The sequence below is a fragment of the Haplochromis burtoni genome, unplaced genomic scaffold (assembly GCF_018398535.1).
Source record: "Haplochromis burtoni strain Fernald_Lab_line unplaced genomic scaffold, NCSU_Asbu1 Contig_221, whole genome shotgun sequence".
Classification (NCBI taxonomy): Eukaryota; Metazoa; Chordata; class Actinopteri; order Cichliformes; family Cichlidae; genus Haplochromis; species Haplochromis burtoni.
This window is the reverse complement of record NW_024582582.1, coordinates 73,544-95,115: the sequence shown is the minus strand read 5'-3', so window position 1 is coordinate 95,115 and position 21,572 is coordinate 73,544. Positions and strand designations below refer to the sequence as shown.

General features: G+C 40.0%; 1 protein-coding gene across 2 annotated transcripts in view; it reads left to right on the top strand.

The window, feature by feature from the left end:
- Positions 1–21,572, top strand: part of phf2 (PHD finger protein 2) — a 40,433-nt gene that overhangs the window by 8,608 nt on the left and 10,253 nt on the right. For both annotated transcript variants that reach the window (XM_005938566.3, XM_005938565.3), the window contains exons 2-16: positions 5,305–5,390; positions 5,522–5,636; positions 6,620–6,780; positions 9,873–10,014; positions 10,128–10,314; positions 10,456–10,618; positions 12,104–12,191; positions 12,478–12,584; positions 13,738–13,829; positions 13,930–14,019; positions 16,070–16,423; positions 16,897–17,013; positions 18,392–18,507; positions 18,724–18,902; positions 20,498–20,565. In XM_005938566.3, coding sequence (XP_005938628.1) covers positions 5,305–5,390; positions 5,522–5,636; positions 6,620–6,780; positions 9,873–10,014; positions 10,128–10,314; positions 10,456–10,618; positions 12,104–12,191; positions 12,478–12,584; positions 13,738–13,829; positions 13,930–14,019; positions 16,070–16,423; positions 16,897–17,013; positions 18,392–18,507; positions 18,724–18,902; positions 20,498–20,565 — 2,065 coding nt within the window. The remainder of the gene's footprint in view (positions 1–5,304; positions 5,391–5,521; positions 5,637–6,619; positions 6,781–9,872; positions 10,015–10,127; positions 10,315–10,455; positions 10,619–12,103; positions 12,192–12,477; positions 12,585–13,737; positions 13,830–13,929; positions 14,020–16,069; positions 16,424–16,896; positions 17,014–18,391; positions 18,508–18,723; positions 18,903–20,497; positions 20,566–21,572) is intronic.

The window sequence follows — 21,572 nt, the reverse complement described above, 5'->3', positions numbered from 1 at the left end:
AACAGGAAGCCAATGAAGGGAAGCCAAAACAGGAGAAGTCTGCTCTCTCCTTCTAGTCCCTGTCAGGACTCTTGCTGCAGCATTTTGGATTAATTGAAGGCTTTTCAGGGAGTTTTTAGGACTTTTGATAATAATGAATTACAGTAGTTAAAGTTGGGAGTCATCTGCATAGCAGTAGAAATGTATGCTCTGCCTTCTAATAATAGTGTCTAAGGGAATTGTGTATAATGTAAACAGAATTGGTCCTAGCACTGAACCCTGTGGAACTCCATAACTAACAAATTGGAGTCTATTAGATTGCAGCGCAGTACCTGTAATACCTACAGCGTGCTCTAATCGCTCTAATAGGATATTATGGTCGACAGTATCGAACGCAGCACTGAGGTCTAGCAGGACAAGCACAGAGATGAGTCCACTGTCAGAGGCCATAAGAAGATCATTTGTAACCTTCACTAAAGCTGTTTCTGTGCTGTGATGAGCTCTGAAACCTGACTGAAACTCTCCAAATAAGCCTCTGCAGATGATCTGTTAGCTGTTTGACAACTACTCTTTCAAGGATGTTTGATATGAGAGGAAAGTTGGAGATTGGCCTACAATTAGCTAAGACTGCTGGGTCTAGAGCTACATTCTGTATTACACATAAAGTAAGATATCCAAAAGTTTATTGGTATTAGAAGATATATAAGACTAAGACAACAGAGAGGAAGCATTTTGTATTCAGAAAATGAATATCACTGGCTTTTTAAATATGTTCAGCTTGATTTCTTAAGGTTACTCTGCAACTCAGAAGAGCAAAGTGTGTAGAATGGGGATGTCAAACTAGTCTTGAACCACATACACCCTGCTTTGGTCTCATGTGGGCTGTATAAAACCCAGTAATGTTTCTGTTATTTAATTGTTTAAAACTTAATTACTTTCATCTTTTATGAATGGCCATGTGTCAGGTCCTTATCAGTAGGAAACATCCAAAATTTATGCCATTCATGCTCACGTTTTCCAATTCCAGTGTGCTGGATTGGAATCTGTGCCAGGACACCCCTCTTCAAGAGTGTAGTTCATTGTAAAGTAGCTCGCTTTTGTTTGTTATACTAAAAAAAAGTCATGACAAAATAATCATAAACGAATGTATTATTTTGTATTTCTTTATCTAACCGTCTTTTTCTTCTTACTAACCATTTAAATGCTTACACATTTCACTTGTCTGGGACTTTGATAACAAGTGGCTGTAGCTCAAGAGGTAGAGCACGTTGCTTCCTAGTTGGAACATTGGTGGTTTGATCCTTGACTGCATGCCAAATATCCTTGGGCAAAATACTAACCCCAAGTGAATGTGCATGAATATCAGTTTGAAAGCATAGAAAAAAGTTCTATTGTGAAAGGGTGACTGAGGCATATTGTATTGAGTGCTCAGGTAGAGTAGAAAAGCACTTTATAAGAAGCAGCTCATATACTATTTTACTGAAACCTATGCTCATTTCCAGTTTGCTTATTGTAGGTTTTAAAGTTGGGCAATTGGACAAATATATAGACTATCGTTGATGGGCTGCCCTGTCGTTGATAGTTTTTACAAGGGCCATTTATTTATTTATTTGTCCATGAGTAATTTTTTTGATAATGTTGGTTGAAGCCAACAGAAGCAGTCAACAGAAATAAATAATAGCGCTGTTTTAACGGCACCCTCCTCGGAGTGCTCTCAAATGCAGCAGTGATTCATTTACTCAAACTCATAACAGAAAAAAGAACAGCAGTAGCCTATGTTCAGAAAAAAAGCCTTTTATTTAAATAAAAACGTATCTGTCACTCGACACACACTCGACCAAACAACAAATTAGCTAAAAATCAAAATGTCTCTTCCAGCAAACATTAAAAAAAAATCTCCAACGTAAATATAAGTCTTTTGTGCGATTTGGCGCATCTCAAATAAATAAATAAATAAATAATCCAAAAAGTAGCTACATTATTACTGAAACAAACAAGAAAAGAAGGTAAAATATTCCCTCCAAACAAAATGCATGAATTCTTTGACAGGAAATCAAGCATGTTTACTTTCTCAGGTTTTAGCAGTGTGCACAGGTGGTTAACAACATTACCAGCGGTGTTGAAGACGCGTTCTGAAAGTGTGCTTGTTGCTGGTACACGCAGATATTTTGGTGCCATGTGTGACATCAATGGGAAACGTTTTTCATTTTCCACCAAACCAGTTGATTGTCTTCTCCATCTATGACCATCTCGCTGAGATAACAGTCCATTTCTCCTCCAGTGTGCAATTTGGTAATTAGTTTGTCCATGTTTGGACTTCTGTGTTCTAAACGCACAAAGTCCATGCATGATTACATTGCTCTGCCCATCGAAAAGTCTGCGCGTGCGCGACTATATGACCTATCGTCGGCTATTGGACTGACGATTGTTGGCTGCAAAATTTTACATATTGCCCAACCTTAGTAGGTTTGTACTAAAATAGCTTTGCATTAATCACACTACACAGTAGGGGTTGATGGTGTCATCAAGCTGCGCCTGTTTTTGCGCCTGTTTTTGCGCCTGTTTTGGCCGAAAGCATTGCAGCGGCTGCAAACAATATCATCTCCAAATAATGCCGGGCGACAGTAAAAGCAAAGAGACGAAACACGTTTTGGAATATGAGAAAAGCCAAAAACTGCACTTCCTCCACTTCCCTACCTTTGATTCATTAATGCTGAAATCTCTCGCAGCTGCTCTATTCCCATGTTGTTGCAGTATATTAATGAATAACCTCGTATTGTGGATGGATTATCTCAGTTGTTCTCCTGACTGAAGTTTGGTCCATTTACAGCATCCTGCCATGTGATTGCATTTGTCTCTAACCATCAGGAGCCCTCACGTTAACTTTTATCGAGTGGAAAAAAGTTAGTGTTCATCCTCCAGCTTCACTGTGTTTATGTTATGCTAACATAGCTGTGTTGCTAGCAATCACGTAGCACAACATTATATAGCAGCTAACCCAACTTCAGTAACCCTAAAAAAGTCACTGCTGTTTATTTTTCTGTCTTCTTTTATGTTGGAAGTGATAGCAGAGCTGTACGTTTAATTTTTTCAGAAATCTCTCAGTCAGAACATGCTATATCATGTTTAGGTGGAAACTAGCGAGCTAACTTCCTGCTAACTTCCTGCTAACTTCTAACTCCGTTAAATTTAATAAATTCTGTTTTCATGGATGCCTGGATGTTAAACTTAATTGTTAAACCTGGTAAAGCAGCAACGCTGATCATTTTATTAAAGATGAAAGAATGTAGACAGTTTTTAAGTCTCAGTGATGCAGCAGTGTTTGTTAGACTTTGGGACCTGAAGTGGATGGCGTTTTGGACCCAGATTACTCTGCGAGACTGCGATAGCTGTCATGCTCTGACAATCCATCAATCGGTGCAGCTTCGTAGCTTAGCAAAGTCGTACTAAAACAGTTTTAGATAGATTTTTGAGCGCCATGTACCACATAGAATTGGTTTGAGGTCAGTAAGCACAACCAGAATTCATAAATAAGGCGCACTGTCGATTTTTGAGAAAATTAAAGAATTGTAAGTGCGCCTTATAGTGCGGAAAATATGGTATATAGAAGAAAAGAATATATCACGATATATATCGTTACCGCACATGCTTCAAATTATACCTCAATATGGATTTTAGGCCATATCGCCCAGCCCTACTACACAGGAATCCTTGTTGTCTTATATTCTATATTAAGTATACACTTGACCACAGTGAGATACATACTGTGCACTGAATTGTGTGAACCTGTGGTAAAATGAAGAATGATATTGTAAGCATCAATGCTGTGCCTCACACAGGAGGGTAAAAGGTCAAAGTCAGTTTCAGAACTGCTCAAATACAGCACTCACAAAGAGATGAAAGAACTTTGGTGTAGCTCAGACCTGACCCAGGTTTAAAAATACATCCTGCTCTGTTACAATCACTTTGTAAACTGAGGAAGCAACAGGTAACATGAGTGTGAATTCAGTCTGTCACTGTGAGACGTGTCGATAATTTCCTTTGTTACTGACAATTGTGCACTTTTCACATTTAGTATAGATTTAAAGCCACTGATGTGAAAATGTCATGAAGAGCCATGTGTCCCTCTGTCCAAACACACCCACCCACTCTTCTGTGTGACTTCAGTGGATGTGAGAGGGCCTGGTAGTAAAGCTGTGGAGCTCCCACAAAGAGTCAAAAGAATACATTGTGTAGAAACTCCCAGTTCACCGAGTTTGAGAACAGCGGCTCCAAACGGGAGGAATTTGGACTTGCAGGAGTTAGAGAGAGAAGGGAAGAGCTGCGCATCACTGTCATCATAACAAACCACACTAATGCTGTCTTGAAATATCTTTCAGTTTTGGTGATTTTTCCTTTGCTGCATTTGAGCTGCAAAACTCTTGTTTTTTTCTTCACTTCAAAAGTGCAACTTTTGCAACAGCAACAGTCATTTTCTCACGACTAGCAGTTTGCCCTTGTGCTAATTCAACCAACATTTCCTTTTACTACAGTCGTGCTACAAACCACAGAGCTACAATATAGACTGCGTCTGCATCTGTGTAGATGGATATTTATAGGCTACTGATACATGTTCCTGTCCTGAGGTCTTGATGGCCCTCTGCTGTCTGTCAGCGTAGACCATGCATCACTTCAAAGGACCATGCTGATGTTCTTTGGTTGGTGACCACGCTGGAGTGTAGATTTTTCTTTCCTCCTCTGTCACTACAAATTCTATTGTAGACGTATACAAAATCGATTTATATGCATATGCTGTTAAAGAGCCAGAAGAAAAGTTTTGAATATTTTTCAGTAATTTAGTAATCAGGTTTTTTTCAAAAGGCAGCTTCAAATTTTTTACTTTTAACTGTTTTTTCACTTTTAGTCTTTTTACTGAAAAAGACGCCACCATGAGATGTCATGACCTCCCATAGACCTAAGTATGTAATAGATAAATAATCAGGAATTCTGGCATTTTTTAATGTTAACATCTCATGAAATAGCAAAAAATTTCCTTTTTAATTTACTATTTATTTTATCCCGTCTTTTTTACAGTTGAAAACGCTGAAAGCTAAATTTGCTGCACAAGCAGTTTTTTATAATGTGGAAGAACAGACCAGTTGTTGAAATTGTACTTCATTTTTGGAATTAGGATGATTTAATCCTAATTCTTAAAATTTACATTTCCAAAATGAATAATCTACCCAAGCTTTTTCCTCACAGCCATTGGCCACAGCCAGTCACACTTTAGTTCATGTGCAGAAGGCTGTTCCTCGTCATTGAAAAGTATTTCCTCTCTCATTTCAGCTGCGTCGATGTTGATGAAGATGATGCTCCAGACATCGACATTTATCACTGCCCAAACTGCGAGAAGACCCACGGCAAATCCACATGTGAGGAGTTGCACTGATTCAAATGATTGAAATTTGCTGTGGTGTGATCATTCCACATCTTCTCATTTGCTGGAACAATTTAGATTTGATTGCTGTCAAGTTCTGACTGATTCTTTCTGTTTGCTCTCTAGTGAAAAAGAAAAAGAACTGGAGCAAACATGACACAGGCCAAAGCACAGATATCAAAGCTGTTCAGAACGGCAGTCAGGTCTTCATCAAGGAGCTCCGCAGCAGAACGTTTCCGAGGTAAAAACACAGAACAACTCCTTACATGAGAACAATCGCATTACAGTTCCTTTTTTCATGTTCTTCCTCTACAGTAAGAAAACTTTAGGCCTCTGTGAGTTCCTTTTTTGTGTCTTTTAAATTTATTTTGGGTTACACTTTGTTAAACAGACAAAATGAAAAGTCAGTCTTGACAGTTCCATAAGGAGGGTTAGAAGTGAAATTGTGAAACCAGCTGGTCGACGTTAAGAGATGAAAAAGAAAATGAAAACTTAAAACCAGATGAGTCTGGTGCTGTCGGAGGTTTCTTCCTGTTAAAAGGGAGTTTTTCCTTCCCACTGTCGCCAAAGTGCTGCTCATAGGGGGTCATATGATTGTTGGGTTTTTCTCTGTATGTATTGTTGTAGGGTCTACCTTACAATATAAAGCGCCTTGAGGTGACTGTTGTTGTGATTTAGCGCTGCATAAATAAAACAGAATTGAATTGATTCCTTGACTGTATCTGGCCACACCCCCACTGACCCAGGCATTCATACTATAAAACATCACACATGGGATTTTGCAATGTGAAAAGTGTAAACAAATCAGTGTGTGTCATGTTTATTTTAACCACAGCTTCATAAGACCATCACCTGGTACAGTTTATTGTAAAGAACAAATTGACTTTCTTGCTTTAATGTGTTTGAGACCATCAGATGTGTTGTGCTCAGGTGGTGTTGTAAATATGTGGCTCGACTTAAATAATATGAGATAAAATGGTGAACGTAAAGCTTTCTTTATAATTGAAGTGATCATATTTATGACTCAAACTGATGAAGGAATATTGCGTGTATTGTTCCGGGTTTGAATAACTCCACTAGGGGGCACTGCCTGGTAACATTTCAAAGACCTGCTTTCAGATAGTGTCACATGCTGCTCACATAGAGCTCAGATGTGATTCTGTTTCTTCAGCTTAGAGCACATTAAAGATGTTCTCTCCTCATCTGGCTGTGTGTGCTTATTAGTGCTGATGACATAGTGGTGAAGCTCAGTGGCAGTCAGCTGACCATGGATTACCTGGAGGAGAACGGCTTCAATGAACCAATCCTGGTTCAGAAGAAAGACGGTTTGGGCATGTCCATGCCCGCCCCCACCTTCTACATCAGTGATGTGGAGAACTATGTTGGTAAGAACATCTGTCACCAAACCATACACACTGAAAAAAAGGGATTGGCCAGCTCTTGGATTTATGTAAGCATCTTGCGTGTATTTAACACAATTGCCTCATGGTTTAAAGTTAAGTGTAACTATATAGTGTAGAAACTACATAATATGCAGAGCGGGTAGATTAAATTGTTCATATCATGTTCGAGTGAAGTAAGTCAATAATATAGCAATGTTAAATCTTGCGACACTGCAAGGGATTTCAGTCTTGCACGCTTTGGATCGTGGTTTGAGGAAGGCATCCATCTCAGTCAAGTCGAACAGCTGCCTCTACTTTTTTTGGTAAACCGAAAGAAGTAAATTGGGTGGTTGTTACATTAAAAAAGTCTACCTTGTAATTTGAACACAAAATTTTCATGTTTCTATCTTGAACGTAATTAAATCATGTAGGATCTGTACGAAATTCAACAACTTAATTTGTTCTTGTTGAGATGACCTGATACAATCTAGTAAGAGTGGTTAGTTGCTGGACTCATGAACATTAACAAGATCACATGAGATTTCAAACTGCAGGAAAATCACTAGAACGTCTTGATGCATTCTCAGTCATCCAGGAAAGTAAATCTCCAAAAGTTGATTCTGTTCATCTGGACGTAGCATTTTGTGGGATGAGTGACGAAATGTTTCTCCCACAAAACGCTACGTCCAGATGAACAGAATCAACTTTTGGAGAAAATCACTAGAGTTACAAGAGGCAGACAACTACACACACACACACAGAACGTGTATGCTATTGCTTTTTATTGTGTTTTAACATGTCTAGGACAAAAACGTACAGGAAATTCTGCATCAAGCCTTGAAATCATAGCTTTCCTACTTATGTCCAGCCTGGATTGGTGACATGGTGGTTAGCGCTGTTGCCTCACAGTAAGAAGGTCCTGGGTTCAAATCCATAATATGGCTAGTTTGCACTGATTTCTCTCTGGGTATTCTGGTGTCCTCCCACAGTTAAAAGTCATGCAGTTACAAGAGTTAGCTTAGGTTGATTGGTGATTCTAAATTCACCATAAATGGTAATGCAAACGGTTGTTTGTCTCTATGTGATTGACTGGTGAGCTGTCCAGTGTGTATCATTCCTCGTAACCTAGCCCCCCTGCAACCAGGATAATGATAGGAGGGTGTTAGTTGTTGTAGACCCATTCAACTTTCATGTTAACCAGACTCTAGACCAGGGGTGTCAAACTCAAATACACAGTGGGCCAAAATTCAAAACTGGAACAAAGTCGCGGGCTAACGTTAATATTTATTGAAATATATTTATTCCTCCAGATATAAGAATGAATCTTTTCTTATGGACTCAAACACATTTTGCTGAAAAACTGAATATGGAACAAGCAAAGCTTAATACTAAACAATATATATATTAGCTGTATAATACCAGTAGGCCAGCTCTAATAATAATTTGGTGTGGCTTCGCGGGCCAAATGTAATTAGGCTGCAGGCCAAATTTGGCCCACGGGCCAGAGTTTGACACCTATGCTCTAGACTTTGTTGAACATTATGTAATATGAAGTCAACATGTAGTATTTAAGAGATCAAGTAGTACTGTGGTAAAGGTTATTGAATAGTGTTGAAATAAAATGACAAAATTGTGAAGGATTAAAATATTCCAAGAGCTCAACTTACTTCATCTAAACATGTTTCAATCACGTTTCATGAACACAAAATGCACAGGTTTATTGACTATGAAGAAGTTGAGTTGATTTAACACAGTTGTTTAAGTTTCTGCCAAAGCAAAACGTTTGTGTGCAACCAATGTCCACTATTGAATCAAGTAAATCCAACATGGCCTTTTTTTCAGTGCAGTACTATAACTGAAGCTAGTACTAATCCTTCTATAACAACCACTGCATTCACAGTTACTTCTACTGAGGCAGCCGCTATTGCTCTTTCTATTACTCTTCTAACGTCAGCCACTGCTGCTGGTGCATTACAACAGCATCTGTTTGTTACTACTTTATCTGCTCTTGCTGACATACTGCAGTATGTCCTGAAAGTCATATAAAAGAATTATAAGTAAAGATATCTAACAGCCCAGGACAAGTACATGCAAGTCCATGAAGGAGAACGAAAACACTAAGCTTACTGTGAGTACTTGCAAAATACTTGATTAAAACCAAATGGGAAAGAGAAACAAAACAAAAATATGCAAACAAAAAACTGTAGTGTAGTAACATTAAAGGTAATTTAACAGTAATAATGATATTGAACGTGTAGGCTGAGCGTTAACCTTTCAGCTGACACCAGGTTACACATGTCAGAATTGACATTTGAACAAGAAGGTGGACTGCTAAGTTGTCAGCTAATGTTAGCCAGCTGTCTTTGGTGTAATGAACAGCTAACTTAGCTAAGTGCTAAGTAACAGCTAAAGAATACTGGAATTTCACTCACTTTAACTGAAGAACACACGTCTTGAAGCGTAGCTCATAGCATTTGTTAGCCATTCAAACCTGCTGTTTCCAAACGTTCAAAACAGTTCACTGCATGAAACATTGTGATTATTATCTTTTGAGAAAATTTAATGTGATTTGGCTTCTTGTTGTTGGATGGAGATGCATATTATTATTGGAAGAGATCCATGTTAATATTATAAATGTTTTTTGCTGTAATTCTGCGTTTTTCACTGCTGAGAAAAGTTTCGTTTGCTGACATTCGATCTTCTACTCTTAACATTTTACAAAGCGTGCAGATCCCCTGTTTTAACAGTCATAAGAGCATCTTCATTTACAAACACGATTGAAGCCAACACCGGCTGTGGCTTTAAAATGCAGCACGTGTGTGAATATGAGAGGGAAATGTTGGCACAACGAATGACTAATGTCATTTGTTTTAGTCGATGACCTAAAACTAAAACAAATGACATGATTAAACAAAAAGCTGTACAATGCTCTCTGCGCTTCAGTAGGGGGCGCGTGTGTTCTTCTTGTCTTCTCTGTGCTGCAGACATTTTCTGTTAAACAGTTTTCCGCCTAAAGAAAATGTTTAGCCTGTAGGTGGTTACTCTTCCTTCAGCTCGTTTTATTGTGTCTTCCTCACCCCTGGCCTTTGTCTCAGGTCCCGATGTCAGCGTGGATGTGGTGGATGTCACGAAGCAGACAGACAGCAAGATGAAGCTCAAAGAGTTTGTCGACTATTACTACAGCACAAACAGAAAGAAAGTATTAAACATCATCAACCTGGAGTTCTCTGACACGAGGTACTAGCTCTCTGCTCGTAGGCAATGTTTGAAAAATGAGATCTGGCTTCTAAAGATGCCGGCTGCATGGAAAACTCACAGTGCTAATTTCTTTTTCTGTTTGTCTGGGACAGGATGAACAGCATAGTGGAGAGTCCACAGATTGTGCGGCGGTTATCTTGGGTAGAAAACTACTGGCCCGATGACGCTCTGCTCGGGAAGCCAAAAGTCACCAAATACTGTCTAATCTGTGTTAAAGACAGCTACACAGACTTCCACATCGAGTGCGGTGGCGCCTCTGTCTGGTACCATGTTCTCAAGGTTAGAGAAGTGTGTCGGGATGATGGGAAGTCAAAATATATTCGGCACTGATTCTGAGGCTTTGACAGGAAACACGGAATTTATTTCACTCCTTTGCTCATATGGTGACGATGACGCTGGAAAATGTGATTATGTTTGCAGGGAGAAAAGATCTTCTTCCTCATTAAGCCCACCTCGGCCAACCTGTCTCTGTACGAGCGCTGGAGGTCGTCGTCCAATCACAGCGAAATGTTCTTTGCTGACCAGGTGGACAAGTGTTACAAATGCACATTGAAGCAAGGCCAGTCCCTGTTCATCCCATCAGGTCAGAGCTGGTCTCCTCTCATGAGTCTAGCTGAACATGTTTCGCTCTTTTCCTGTTCTCATGAATGAATGGGACAGGCAGAAGCCTTGTTGACTCAATCACAAGCAGGAATCACACTTCCCGTGTCCGTGAGTCCACTTTGGTCTCAGTGATGTAAATTTTATCATCAGACGGTCAGCACGAAGGCCAATGCGGACATGCCTGCCAGTTTTTTTTCTTTCCCAAAGGTAGTTTGAGGTGTAGCTGAGCGTCAAGCAACCGACCTTCTGATCTGCTGACGACCTGCTCTTCTTCCTGAGCAGCAGCTAGAATAGAATAGAATAGAATAGAATAGAATAGAATAGAATGCCTTTACTGTCACTATACAGATGTAAAATGAGATACAGAGCATCTCCTAATCAGTGCAAACATGTGGGAAAAGAAGCTAACTTAGCTAAGTGCTGAGTAACAGCTAATAAGATAGTCAGTATGAGCCCCTTTTTACTCATAGCTCAGCTGTTATCTTCAGCTGGTGCGTCATGTATGACGTTGGCCTGATTTACACGTGTGCGGGGAATCTTTGTAGAGCCTGTATCTTCGGGGTTTTTTGTTTTTTCCCCAGAAGCAAATATAATTGTCCCTCAGGTTTTTCAGCTCTTTGTACACTCCCTCACATCTATTCTCCCTCTAGGAATCTGCTGACAGTTGTGATTCTTGTATCGATGCTGTGATTATTGTTCTTATACTGAAGCGATTATTGTTGTTCTCTCACTGATGAATTCAAAAAAGTATTTGGAAATGCACAAGAGGAATCAGTGGTCCAGAACAGGCTGATCACAGTAGCTGCAGACTGTGTCAGCCCCGACGTGTAGTTACATTTCTCAGAAGGTGCACTTCCCAAAGTAAACTGCAAGCTGCTTTGCAGTCCACTTTCAGCAGCTTCTCCTTTTCACATTGTTTAGGACTTGTTACTTAGTCTGATCTGATACTGAACTGCAGTGACCGATATTTTTGCCACGTAGCCTAAAATTGGACTCTCTTATTTTAGCCTTATCTTGTCTTAAAACCAGAGAGGACAGATCGCCATGTGGCTAGTCATAAAACATGCATATAGTGGTGCTGTCAGCGTTAATCTCGTTAAAATGACGTTAACGCCATAGACGCATTAACGCGGCAAATCTCTGTTAGCAAGTTAAGGTGGCTCGCCCCGTGCGAGGGGCTGCACGGCATCAACGCATCAGCGCGATTAGCTCGTTAACACGTTAGCGCCATGCAGCCCCTCCCACAGGGCGATCTGCGTTAACTCACTAACAGAGATTTGCCGCGTTGATGCGGTTATGGCATTAACGTCATTTTAGCGAGATTAGCGCTGACAGCACTAGTATACAGGTAATACTTTCTTAACAATAAAAATGCAAGAAATGTTGTTGTTTGCATTCAGAATGCTGCATTGATGTTATTCTTGTAAATACTGGATGATTATCTTGTCTCATCTGGTTCCTTCAGGTTGGATCAATGCAATACTGACACCTGTCGACTGTCTGGCGTTCTCTGGACACTTTGTCCACAACCTCAGTGTGGAGATGCAGATGAGGTTTGGGCACCTTCCTTTTCACACACATTCATTCTTTACGCTTGTTTTTAGTGCACTGGGTTATAATGTGATCCACCACCGTGCCTCCTGCAGACATTCCTGTGGTGATCTAGTGTGACCTTAAAGGCCTCGGTTGATATTATTCAGTAGTTTCCAATTCTTTCCTGCTCCAAATTCCACCAAATCTGTTTATGAATTCTCCCTCTTTGGAAGTACTTTGTGAATTCCATCCTTTGTTAGTAATCCGTGATGATGTTTAGCTGAAACCTTTTTTTATCTTCCTCAGGGCATATGAAATCGAAAAACGGCTAAAGGTCAAAACTCTCACTCCTTTCCCCAACTTTGAGACGGCGTGCTGGTATGTGGGGCGACACCTCCTCGAACGATTCAAAGGTGAAGTCTCAAATCGCGTCGGTGTAGTTATAGACTCCGGCTTTGCCCCGGTGTGTGGTACTCTAATGTAAACACTCATCCTCGTTTCACTCGATATTTCTCCAGAGGAATGCGTGAATGCGGAGAAAACACAAACACTGTCAGAAATGCATCTTTTTTTCTGGGCTGCACATTCAGCATGTGGCTGCATGTCTGCAGCGCAGATGAGGAGCTGGATGCTCTAATATTATTTCAGTCATTAAATCGGTGAATCGCAGAGTTCACAGATGATTAGCTTCAAAAGGTTTGGCCCAGCTAGAATCACTTGCTCCATTACAAGCCTGTGTTTAAACTCCCTTCAGCTGGCGTGGCCCAACTGTTTATGTTTCCAGCATTTTCTGTGTATGTTCATGTGTTAAAACCAGATTGTGATTTTGTGTGGTGCACGCCACCTCCAAACTATAAAGCTCTGTCATTAATATGCCATTATTCTTTTGAAAAGCCACCTATTATGCTTTTCCTTATTTTCTGTCATATGTAGTATACGGTTCAGTCGTGGACACACATATTGAACGTGGCTTCAAATAATGAGTTCAGTGTATTTGCATGTAATCCTTCAGACGACTCTCTCAGGCAGTGATTTTCTGCTCTCCTCAAAGATAGGAAATACACCCCAATATGGTAATCTCAGAAGCCCCACCCACTAGTCCTTTGTTTGTGAGGGGCAGCCAGTCACAGGAAAGTCGGTTTACAGAAACGGTGGCTATTGTGAGGGATTGTGAGTCATGAAAAGCTGGTCTAGTAGAAGATAATATCCAGAGTAAATCAGCAAGATGATGGTGGCTTGCACCTTAAGAGCTTTAACATGCCGCTTGGCTGTGTTGGGGTTGATCTGCACGTCTGAATTAAGGTAACAGGACAGTGTTGTCTAAACACAAAGTCGCCCTGTTGATGGGAGTCCCTCTTCTGTACACTGAGGAGTGCAGTAGCTTTATCTTCTCTCAGCTGTTCTCCTGTTGATCAAAGGCTTATTTCAGTTAGATCCTGTAAATCTCGCCACCACTGGGAATTTACACTGTCCGTTGTGCTCTTTTTAACTGCAGTAGTCCCAGCTGCTCACAGTTCAAAGGCCACGATTCACTCAGTGATAAAATTTGCATTCTTTGCTCTGTAGGTTTACATAAAGCGAATAAGCAGCCAGCTCCATACCTGATACATGGTGCCAAAATCATCAATGGAGCCTTTAGAGCCTGGACTAAAAAGCAGGTATGGAGGCAACTAAATACAAAATAGAGTGTATCTAGTGTTATGTATCTGTCTATTTTCTTAGAAACTTTTTTTGTATTTGTTTTGTTTTTTGTAACAGGCTCTCCTGGAACATGAAGATGAGCTTCCAGAGAACATGAAGCCATCACAACTCATTAAGGATCTTGCCAAAGAGATCAGATTGTCAGAGGTATTTTTATTTCTAGGTGGTAATTTCATAGTTTTTTGGCTCCAGGAGAAATTAATGTTTCATATTATGACATATAGGAAACCATAGAGGTTTGTCTAGAGGACGATGCCTTATTTTTGCTAATCAAAAAGCTTACTATTCATATTTGGTTTTTGCAAATTAACCCTTTCCACTTAGGCCTCTCCATAAACTCTCAAATGTCAGATTTGCAGAAAAAATGAACATTTTATTGCCATCAAAGAAGGCTGATGTTCTGCAGATTATGAAGCCTTTGTCTTTCCGCTAATCTCAATGATAAAAAGTACTTTACTAAATTTTTGTTTACTTTTAAAATTGGAACTTTCTTTTGGCAAAAAATTATTCTTTTGTTACATGTGGTAGCAACTAAAAGCAAACCAAATCTTAGCAGCTAGCATTTAGCCGACAGCTAACATGTAGCTGATAGCTACATGTTAGCTAGCTTATCTAGCATTAAATACCATGTTAGTGCTATGAATAGCTGTTGTTCAGATAACTTGTTACTAAAAGATTAGCTTGCAACACACAGTGGCATTGTGTTTGCAACCAAATGGTGAATAGAAAGAATGCGTTTTTATGTTTTGTTTGTATTTCTTAGTTGAGCATACAGTTAGCCCAGTGGTTAAAGTAGGATTTGCCAGGTGGGGGTCCCTAGGTTCAGGTCTAGCAGAGACAACTACATCCTCCTATACATATATAAGCTCATGTTACGTTTGCCATTACAGGTGCTTTGTAACTTCTTGACAGTATAAAGCTGGAATTCTGCAGTTTTTACTAAAGAACATGATACACGGCAGGGCAGGGATAGCTCAGTAGGTAGAGTGGTGGCCCCATGATCGGAAGGTCGGTGGTTCGACTCCACTGAACGGCTACCCTGAGGTACCCCTGAGCAGGGTACCGTCCCTACACACTGCTCTCCGGGCGCTGCATTGGTGGCTGCCCACTGCTTCACTGGGTGAATGGGTTAAATGCAGAGGAACTATTTCCCTACGGGGACTAACATGCACACTTTACACTTAAATCAATGACATCTTCTACAAGCGAGTCCTCCTACTTAGCATCTGAACACTAATATTTGCATTTACCTTGAAGCATTATTTAAATTAGCTTTCATTTTAAAGGTCAGCAGGACACACAAACTTTATGCATCGAATATTCAGATAGTTTGCTGACTCTTCACACAGATGGGATTTTAAAAGCTTCTCCTCTGGTATTCATAAAACTTTCGTTCTATCTAGAATTCTCTCATAAGTTTCAGTTTAGACTTGAGGGTCCTATCTTTCTCTTACAGTGTCTCAGATTTTAAACCCACCAGTGACCAAGGATATCACAGTCTGCCCTGCATCAATCCAACATAGTTCATCACTGAAAACCAGAGCACAACACTGCAAACGACCTGCTCTTAATATCTAGTAAAATATTGAGGAACATGGAATTATTGTCATTTAAAAAACATGTTGGAATATGAAACATCCCTATGTCAGCAACACATCACCTATAGATCCAGTATCTGAATAATAAAACTTTGAAATGAATTAGAACATTACATATAGACTTTAAAGTTGATCAAATGACACTTCCTGAGCACCTGGACCGCCTGGGAATCCCAGGTGCTGTAAGCTTTGAGCAGCACAGTGCTTAGGACTGTTGCCTCACAGCAAGAAGGTTCTGAGTTCAAGTCCACCATCAGGCCGGGGTCTTTCTGTGTTGAGTTTGCATTTTCTCCCTGTGTTTGCGTGGGTTCTCTCTCTCCTCCCACAGTCCAAAGACATGCAGTTAGTGGGGTTGGGTTAACTGGTCACTCTAAATTGCCCATAGGTGTGTCTGTGTCGATGTTTTAGCCCCGAGACAGGTAATTTTATGTAGAAAATAAAGTTCAGTACCAGGTGACTACATTCTGAAGTGTTGTAAATGATCACACCAGTGATAAAGTTAAATAATAAAAACAAAATCCTAATTTAGGTTTAATGAACTCACAGAAGGTTTAACGGCAGGTTAGAAAGTCAAAAGTTGACCTTGATTTCTTTTGCAGAACACAACAAAAGCCATTAAAAGCGAAGCTCCAATTAAGGTACCAGTTGAGGAACCGTTGTCCACCCAGTCCGAGCCTGAAGAAGCCGTGTCTCCAGCACATGTCCCCTCACCCAGCAGAGAGAAGTCCAGAAAGAAAAGCTCAAAACCCCCTAAACCCCCTAAACCACCCAAGCCTCCCAAACCTTCAAAGACGCCCAAGCCTCCGAAGGTGCCAAAGGTCAAGGAAGGAGGAAAGAAGAAAGCAAAGTCAGCAAAGGAGTCATCACCACCTCCTAAACCCTCCAGTTTTGCTGCGCTGGAGTCCCATGCAAAGGACATTTTGAGTAAAATGGACCAGCCAAAAAAGCCTAAGGTGAGCATTTAGTTATGTTAGCACTTTTTTATAGAAATGATGGTTTCTAGTTTCATTGTAGGTCAACCGTTCTGTATCTGATTATGCTATGAAATGTTCAGCTGCTGCCTGCAGGCAGCTGTAAAGTGTTAGCATATATAACTGGCTGCACAGCTTTCCCTGCTAGTATGCATTAACTGGTGCACATGCTAAACAGGCTTTTTTTAATCAAAGAAGTGCGTCTATGTCTACATAAGGGTGGCCGTTGCTCGGTCATATACCAGGTCATCGTTTTTTAACTGCAGAGGTGTAACATAACATCTGTAAAAATGATTGTATGTATAAGCATTGAATTAAGATTTTATAGATTAGACATGTGATACACAGTTCAGTTAAACTCTTTCTGCAGTTCCACTTTCTGCCTTTGCAGGGCAGAACAGTTTCACCGATTGATCGTTCTGTTATGTTTCTCTGTAATTGCTTTCATTTTCCAGGCTGTTAAGAATGTCCTGAGCATGTCTGAGAAGGAAATGTCAAAGCAGAACAATGTGGAAAAGTTTGATATCAGAGAGCAGAATAAAAACAAGACTGAAGCGAAATGGAAGTACAAGGTAAGTTTACCGGAGCTGTTATTTTAAACTAATGGTGGTGAAGACTTTCGCCTTGGCCTGCAACAGCCAATGCATTTGAAATTCTTTAGGCAATAAGCTATGAAGGTTACAAGTTGAGCAGCTGAATAGAAAAAATGCAGGACCATCCAACAATGATTTGAACACTTCACTTCAAAGCAATCAGCCAAAGTAATGATGCGGCCCAAGTCGCACATTTGAGGCCTGCACCTCATCAGGGCTTCTCCAGAAACGTCCGCCCTCCCAGAGTTTACCTAATGGAATTACGCCATGTCCATATCCAGTGCATTCCATCTAAGTATTTACATATGCCCCCATCTCCTTTTAAAGCGTGTTGTATCGTTATTGTAGAACAACAGGAGGAAGTTTTTAGCGGGGAGAAAAAGAAAGTGTAATTTTGGTGAACGGAAGACATTAGAGGGCTTTAGTTTCTTGGAAAATACAATGCCAAACTGCTGTGGAATGTATTAAACCCCTCCAAGGACCTCCATCCCACTGCTCGTTCACATCAGGCCAAACATTTACAGATGGGGAAGAGACCCCGTTAGACCTTTACCAAGGTCACTGACAACCACATCTTCACTTGTGATCACTGTTCATTTGTGAAGAGGCTCGCAGCTTCTCTGTTAGGTCTATAAAGCTCGTCGGTGTCGCACGGCAGTGTGAAATTTCTGTTTCAGATTACAGCGCGTAGGAAACAAAAACAGCTGAGGAGTGAATATTTGAAAATGTGAAAATGGATGTTCTTGGGTTTCAGTTAATTACAGTGTGATCAGTGGGGACTTTCATGGCAGTCGTTCTGCATTCCTCTATGTGGATTTGGTTTAGTGAAAATTGGGTCAGAAAATTTGACCTGTTGGTTTTAACATCATGAGGTGCTCACTCTTTTAACAGCAAGGTTTATTTTAAGAGTTGATGAAACAGTTAATGACAGCGTCTTTTCTTTTCTTTTTTTAAATTCTGATTGTTTAACAGGTTTCCTAAAGTACACAAGGACCGAGAATCTTTATGTGCCAAGTTTTAGATCATTTCTTCATTTATACGATTACTTTTTTAAGTTCCAGTTAGCTACATTTACATTGAAGTGTAAAAATGAAGGCATGAGACAGAGGCCACATTTCCTTTAAACCTTTAAACTAAAGGCTCAGATGCTCTGTAGAACTGAGGGAACATAGCTATATGCAATTAATCTTTCCTTTGAAATAAAAGTACAGAGTCGGTTTAAATTGGCATGAAGTGTTCTCATTAATGCAGTGAACCAGAAATAGTGACACCAAGATATCTGTCATCCTCTCTGTTCTTTAACATAACGCTGATTACTTTTAGCTTCTCTGACATTATTTTCCTTGGAATGTTGCAGAATAGTAAACCTGATTCCCTGCTGAAAATGGAGGAGGAATGCAAATTTGACAGAACACTGCTGTCAAGCAATAAAGACAGATTCAGCTTTACTATGTCTCACAGGAAACTGCTGAGGTATGTATGGAATGGCTGCGATCGCCACGTAAATGTTCGACTTCAGGTCTTTGAAGAGACAAGCACGCCAGCTTTCTCATGTGGTGTATTTTGGTGATTGTAGAGCCATGTGGCTATCAGCAGCATATCCATTAGAGCTAATTCAAGGACTTCTCGCTGCGAGCGCCTGGCTGAGCCTCGTATCACTCCCTTATTGTCCTGCGGTTTCATTTTCAGCTCCAAGACCCTGAAACCTCAGACCAACTCAAGTGTTTTTGGATCATTACAAAACCTAAAAGAGGACAAAACCAAGCCAGTGATAGACGAGTATGAGTACGTCTCAGATGAAGGCGAGCTGAAGATTGACGAATTCCCCATCAGACGGAAAAAGAACACTGTTAAGAGAGATCTTTCCTGTGAGTATTTTGGGCTCATTTGGTTCGTGTTTCAGTTTGTTTAAATTATCAAGTTAGACTGGGCAATTTTCAGAGTATCGGCTTCAATGCGTATGTATCAAAAAGTGCCAAAGATTTACTCAGCGTTAGACTTGAAGTTGATATACTCTTGATCTGGTATTTCCTGTTCTAAATTAAAAACATGTTTAGGGGCATGTTTTAGCTCTGTAAAATGATTTTTTAAGACAGATGCATTAAACAGTTTGGTTTATTTTTGTACATAAATAATGGTTAAAGCCGGGCTTTTGTTCAACCATTCTGACATTTCAGTTTTTGCTTAACATCTGGGAAAAAAAGCTTTGTTTGAGAGATTAAGAACTGTGACAACATCAGCCTACACGGCACACAGCATCACTGCTGTTTTGATTGCTGACCTAACTGTAAAATGACTACTTTTTTAATGACATAGTTATCAGATGATTGACTAAATTTTCAGTAAAATTACAAAAAAGAAAAAAAATCTCGGCAATTCAAGTCGAATTACTTGCATTTACATAATGTGTTGTTAAAGAAGAGCAAGCCCTGTTTTGTCACGAGTTAGTATATACAGCTCGATTGTGACTGTAGCTGAAGGAAGTTCAGCTAAAGACGAAGTATGAATAACAAAAGTGTCCACTTTAACTCTAAAAATCTCTAACTTGTGGTAGCACGAGTTACCACAGCGTTGTTGTTAGTAGGGATGGGTATTGTTTAGGTTTTATGTTTTGCTGTTTTCCACTTTTTCTTTGGTCATTTTAGCCTTTTTGGCCAGGGTGAAGGGAGCATCTGCCATCAAACAAGAAGACAGCTGCATGTAGCTATGATGATGTTTGCTAGTTCACCTTACATGCATTAATGTAATAACGTGGTTAGCCTACTCAACGTAAATTACACCTGAACAACATTAAGCTACTCACGCAGAGAAGAACGGCTGCTGCTGCATCATCATCCGTCATCATTTCTGCTACACTGGCAGGGCTAGGGGCCAGGACTCTGCTCTTCGGGTTTTTGGGGATGTTGCTAACTCCGGGTCCGATAACAGGCACCACACCCGCAGTAGATGTGCTCGGTGTGAGGTCTCGCAGCAAGCTATCAAATACGGCGCATTTCTCGGCTTTTAAAAAAACGCTATGCGTCGCCAGGTGTTTCATTGGATTCGAGGAATTACCTCCTTTGCACAGTATCACAGTATCACCTTAAAGCACTTGTTGCAGGCTGCTGAGTTTGCATCTTTTGCTGTGAAGTACAGCCAGACTTTTGACCGCTTGGCCTTGGGCATTTTTAATCTGCTCTAAAAGAACGTACGTACCTGGCCCCGCCTACTATGCTTGCAAAGGTAAAATGATTGGCTAGAATCCAAAGTGTATGACATCTCAGGGAAAAAAAAGCATCGAAATAAAGCACCGAAATGTGCGCTGCTTTTCGGTCTGGTTACTACCGTTTATGACAGAACCGGTGCCATAATGGCAGCGGATACCGGTACCCATCCCTAGTTGTTAGTCTTATTGGAAGACTAGTCTTAAAATGTTACTAATTCCGATGTTATGGTGCTGATTGTTACATTTGTTTTTCCCTAGTTTTATCAGACATCAGAGAACCTATTCAGCCAGCCAAAAAAACAAAGTTTCAACCCTCGGTGACTAAGGTATGTACGACATCACCTGTATCTGCTATTCCCAAACGTTGGAACACTGAGGCCCAGCTTGAAAATCGTCAGCCTCCCACCGTTAATGAGAAAAATAATCAATACAAAATTAGTGCTTACATTTTTGTTTAGGTTGATTCTCATAAACAGTTGTCCTTTTGCAAACTGCAGTAAGATGTAAGCTCCAGTTCTGCGCCTTTGTTTTATTATATATGATGACATTTTACACTAAGCTTTAACATATGAACATCAGTATTTATGAGACATTCAAACAGAATGACAAAATGTAAAAATGTATATTTTATACTTATTTATTATTTGTAAAATAACTTTCACTGCCCACCTACAGTAAGTTCAAGGCCTGCTATGTGCTGATGAAGCATACTAAGAATTCCAAAAAATAATACACACGACCTGTGTGCTGGAATCACTTTGGACAGACGCACACACTCGATAAATGTAAAGTTTTTGCACTTAACAGAGAATTTAATGTTTTGGCGTTTTATCCATAAAACTTAAGCAGTTATGACGTTAATGTGATACATAAACAGACTGTGAAAAAATTCTGCAGTGCTCCTTTAACTCAGAGGCGGAGACTTCCTGTGCTGTGGAGCCACACACACTGATGAGAGAAAGAGCTGTGGCATGAATGGAGGAAGAGGAAGAAAAAGCCTAGACCAAGTTTACTAATGAGAGGTCACTAGAAACCATATCACAGCCTTGATCTGCAGTTTCCCCGGATATTTCAAATTCTGTGTTGTTGTGATGCCATGCCACTCATTTAAATACATATTAAAATGAAAGATTATAAATAGATGTTAAAACTGAATTTTGTCTTTTTAATGAAAAAAATTATATTTTTGAATTTAACAACATGTTTCAAAGAAGCTGGGACGAGAAAACAGAAGACTGAAAAAAGGAAAAAGAACATTTTAGCTCTAATGTGATTAATTAGGAACATTTTTATTTAATCACACTGGATATAGGTAAATATAATGACTCCATAT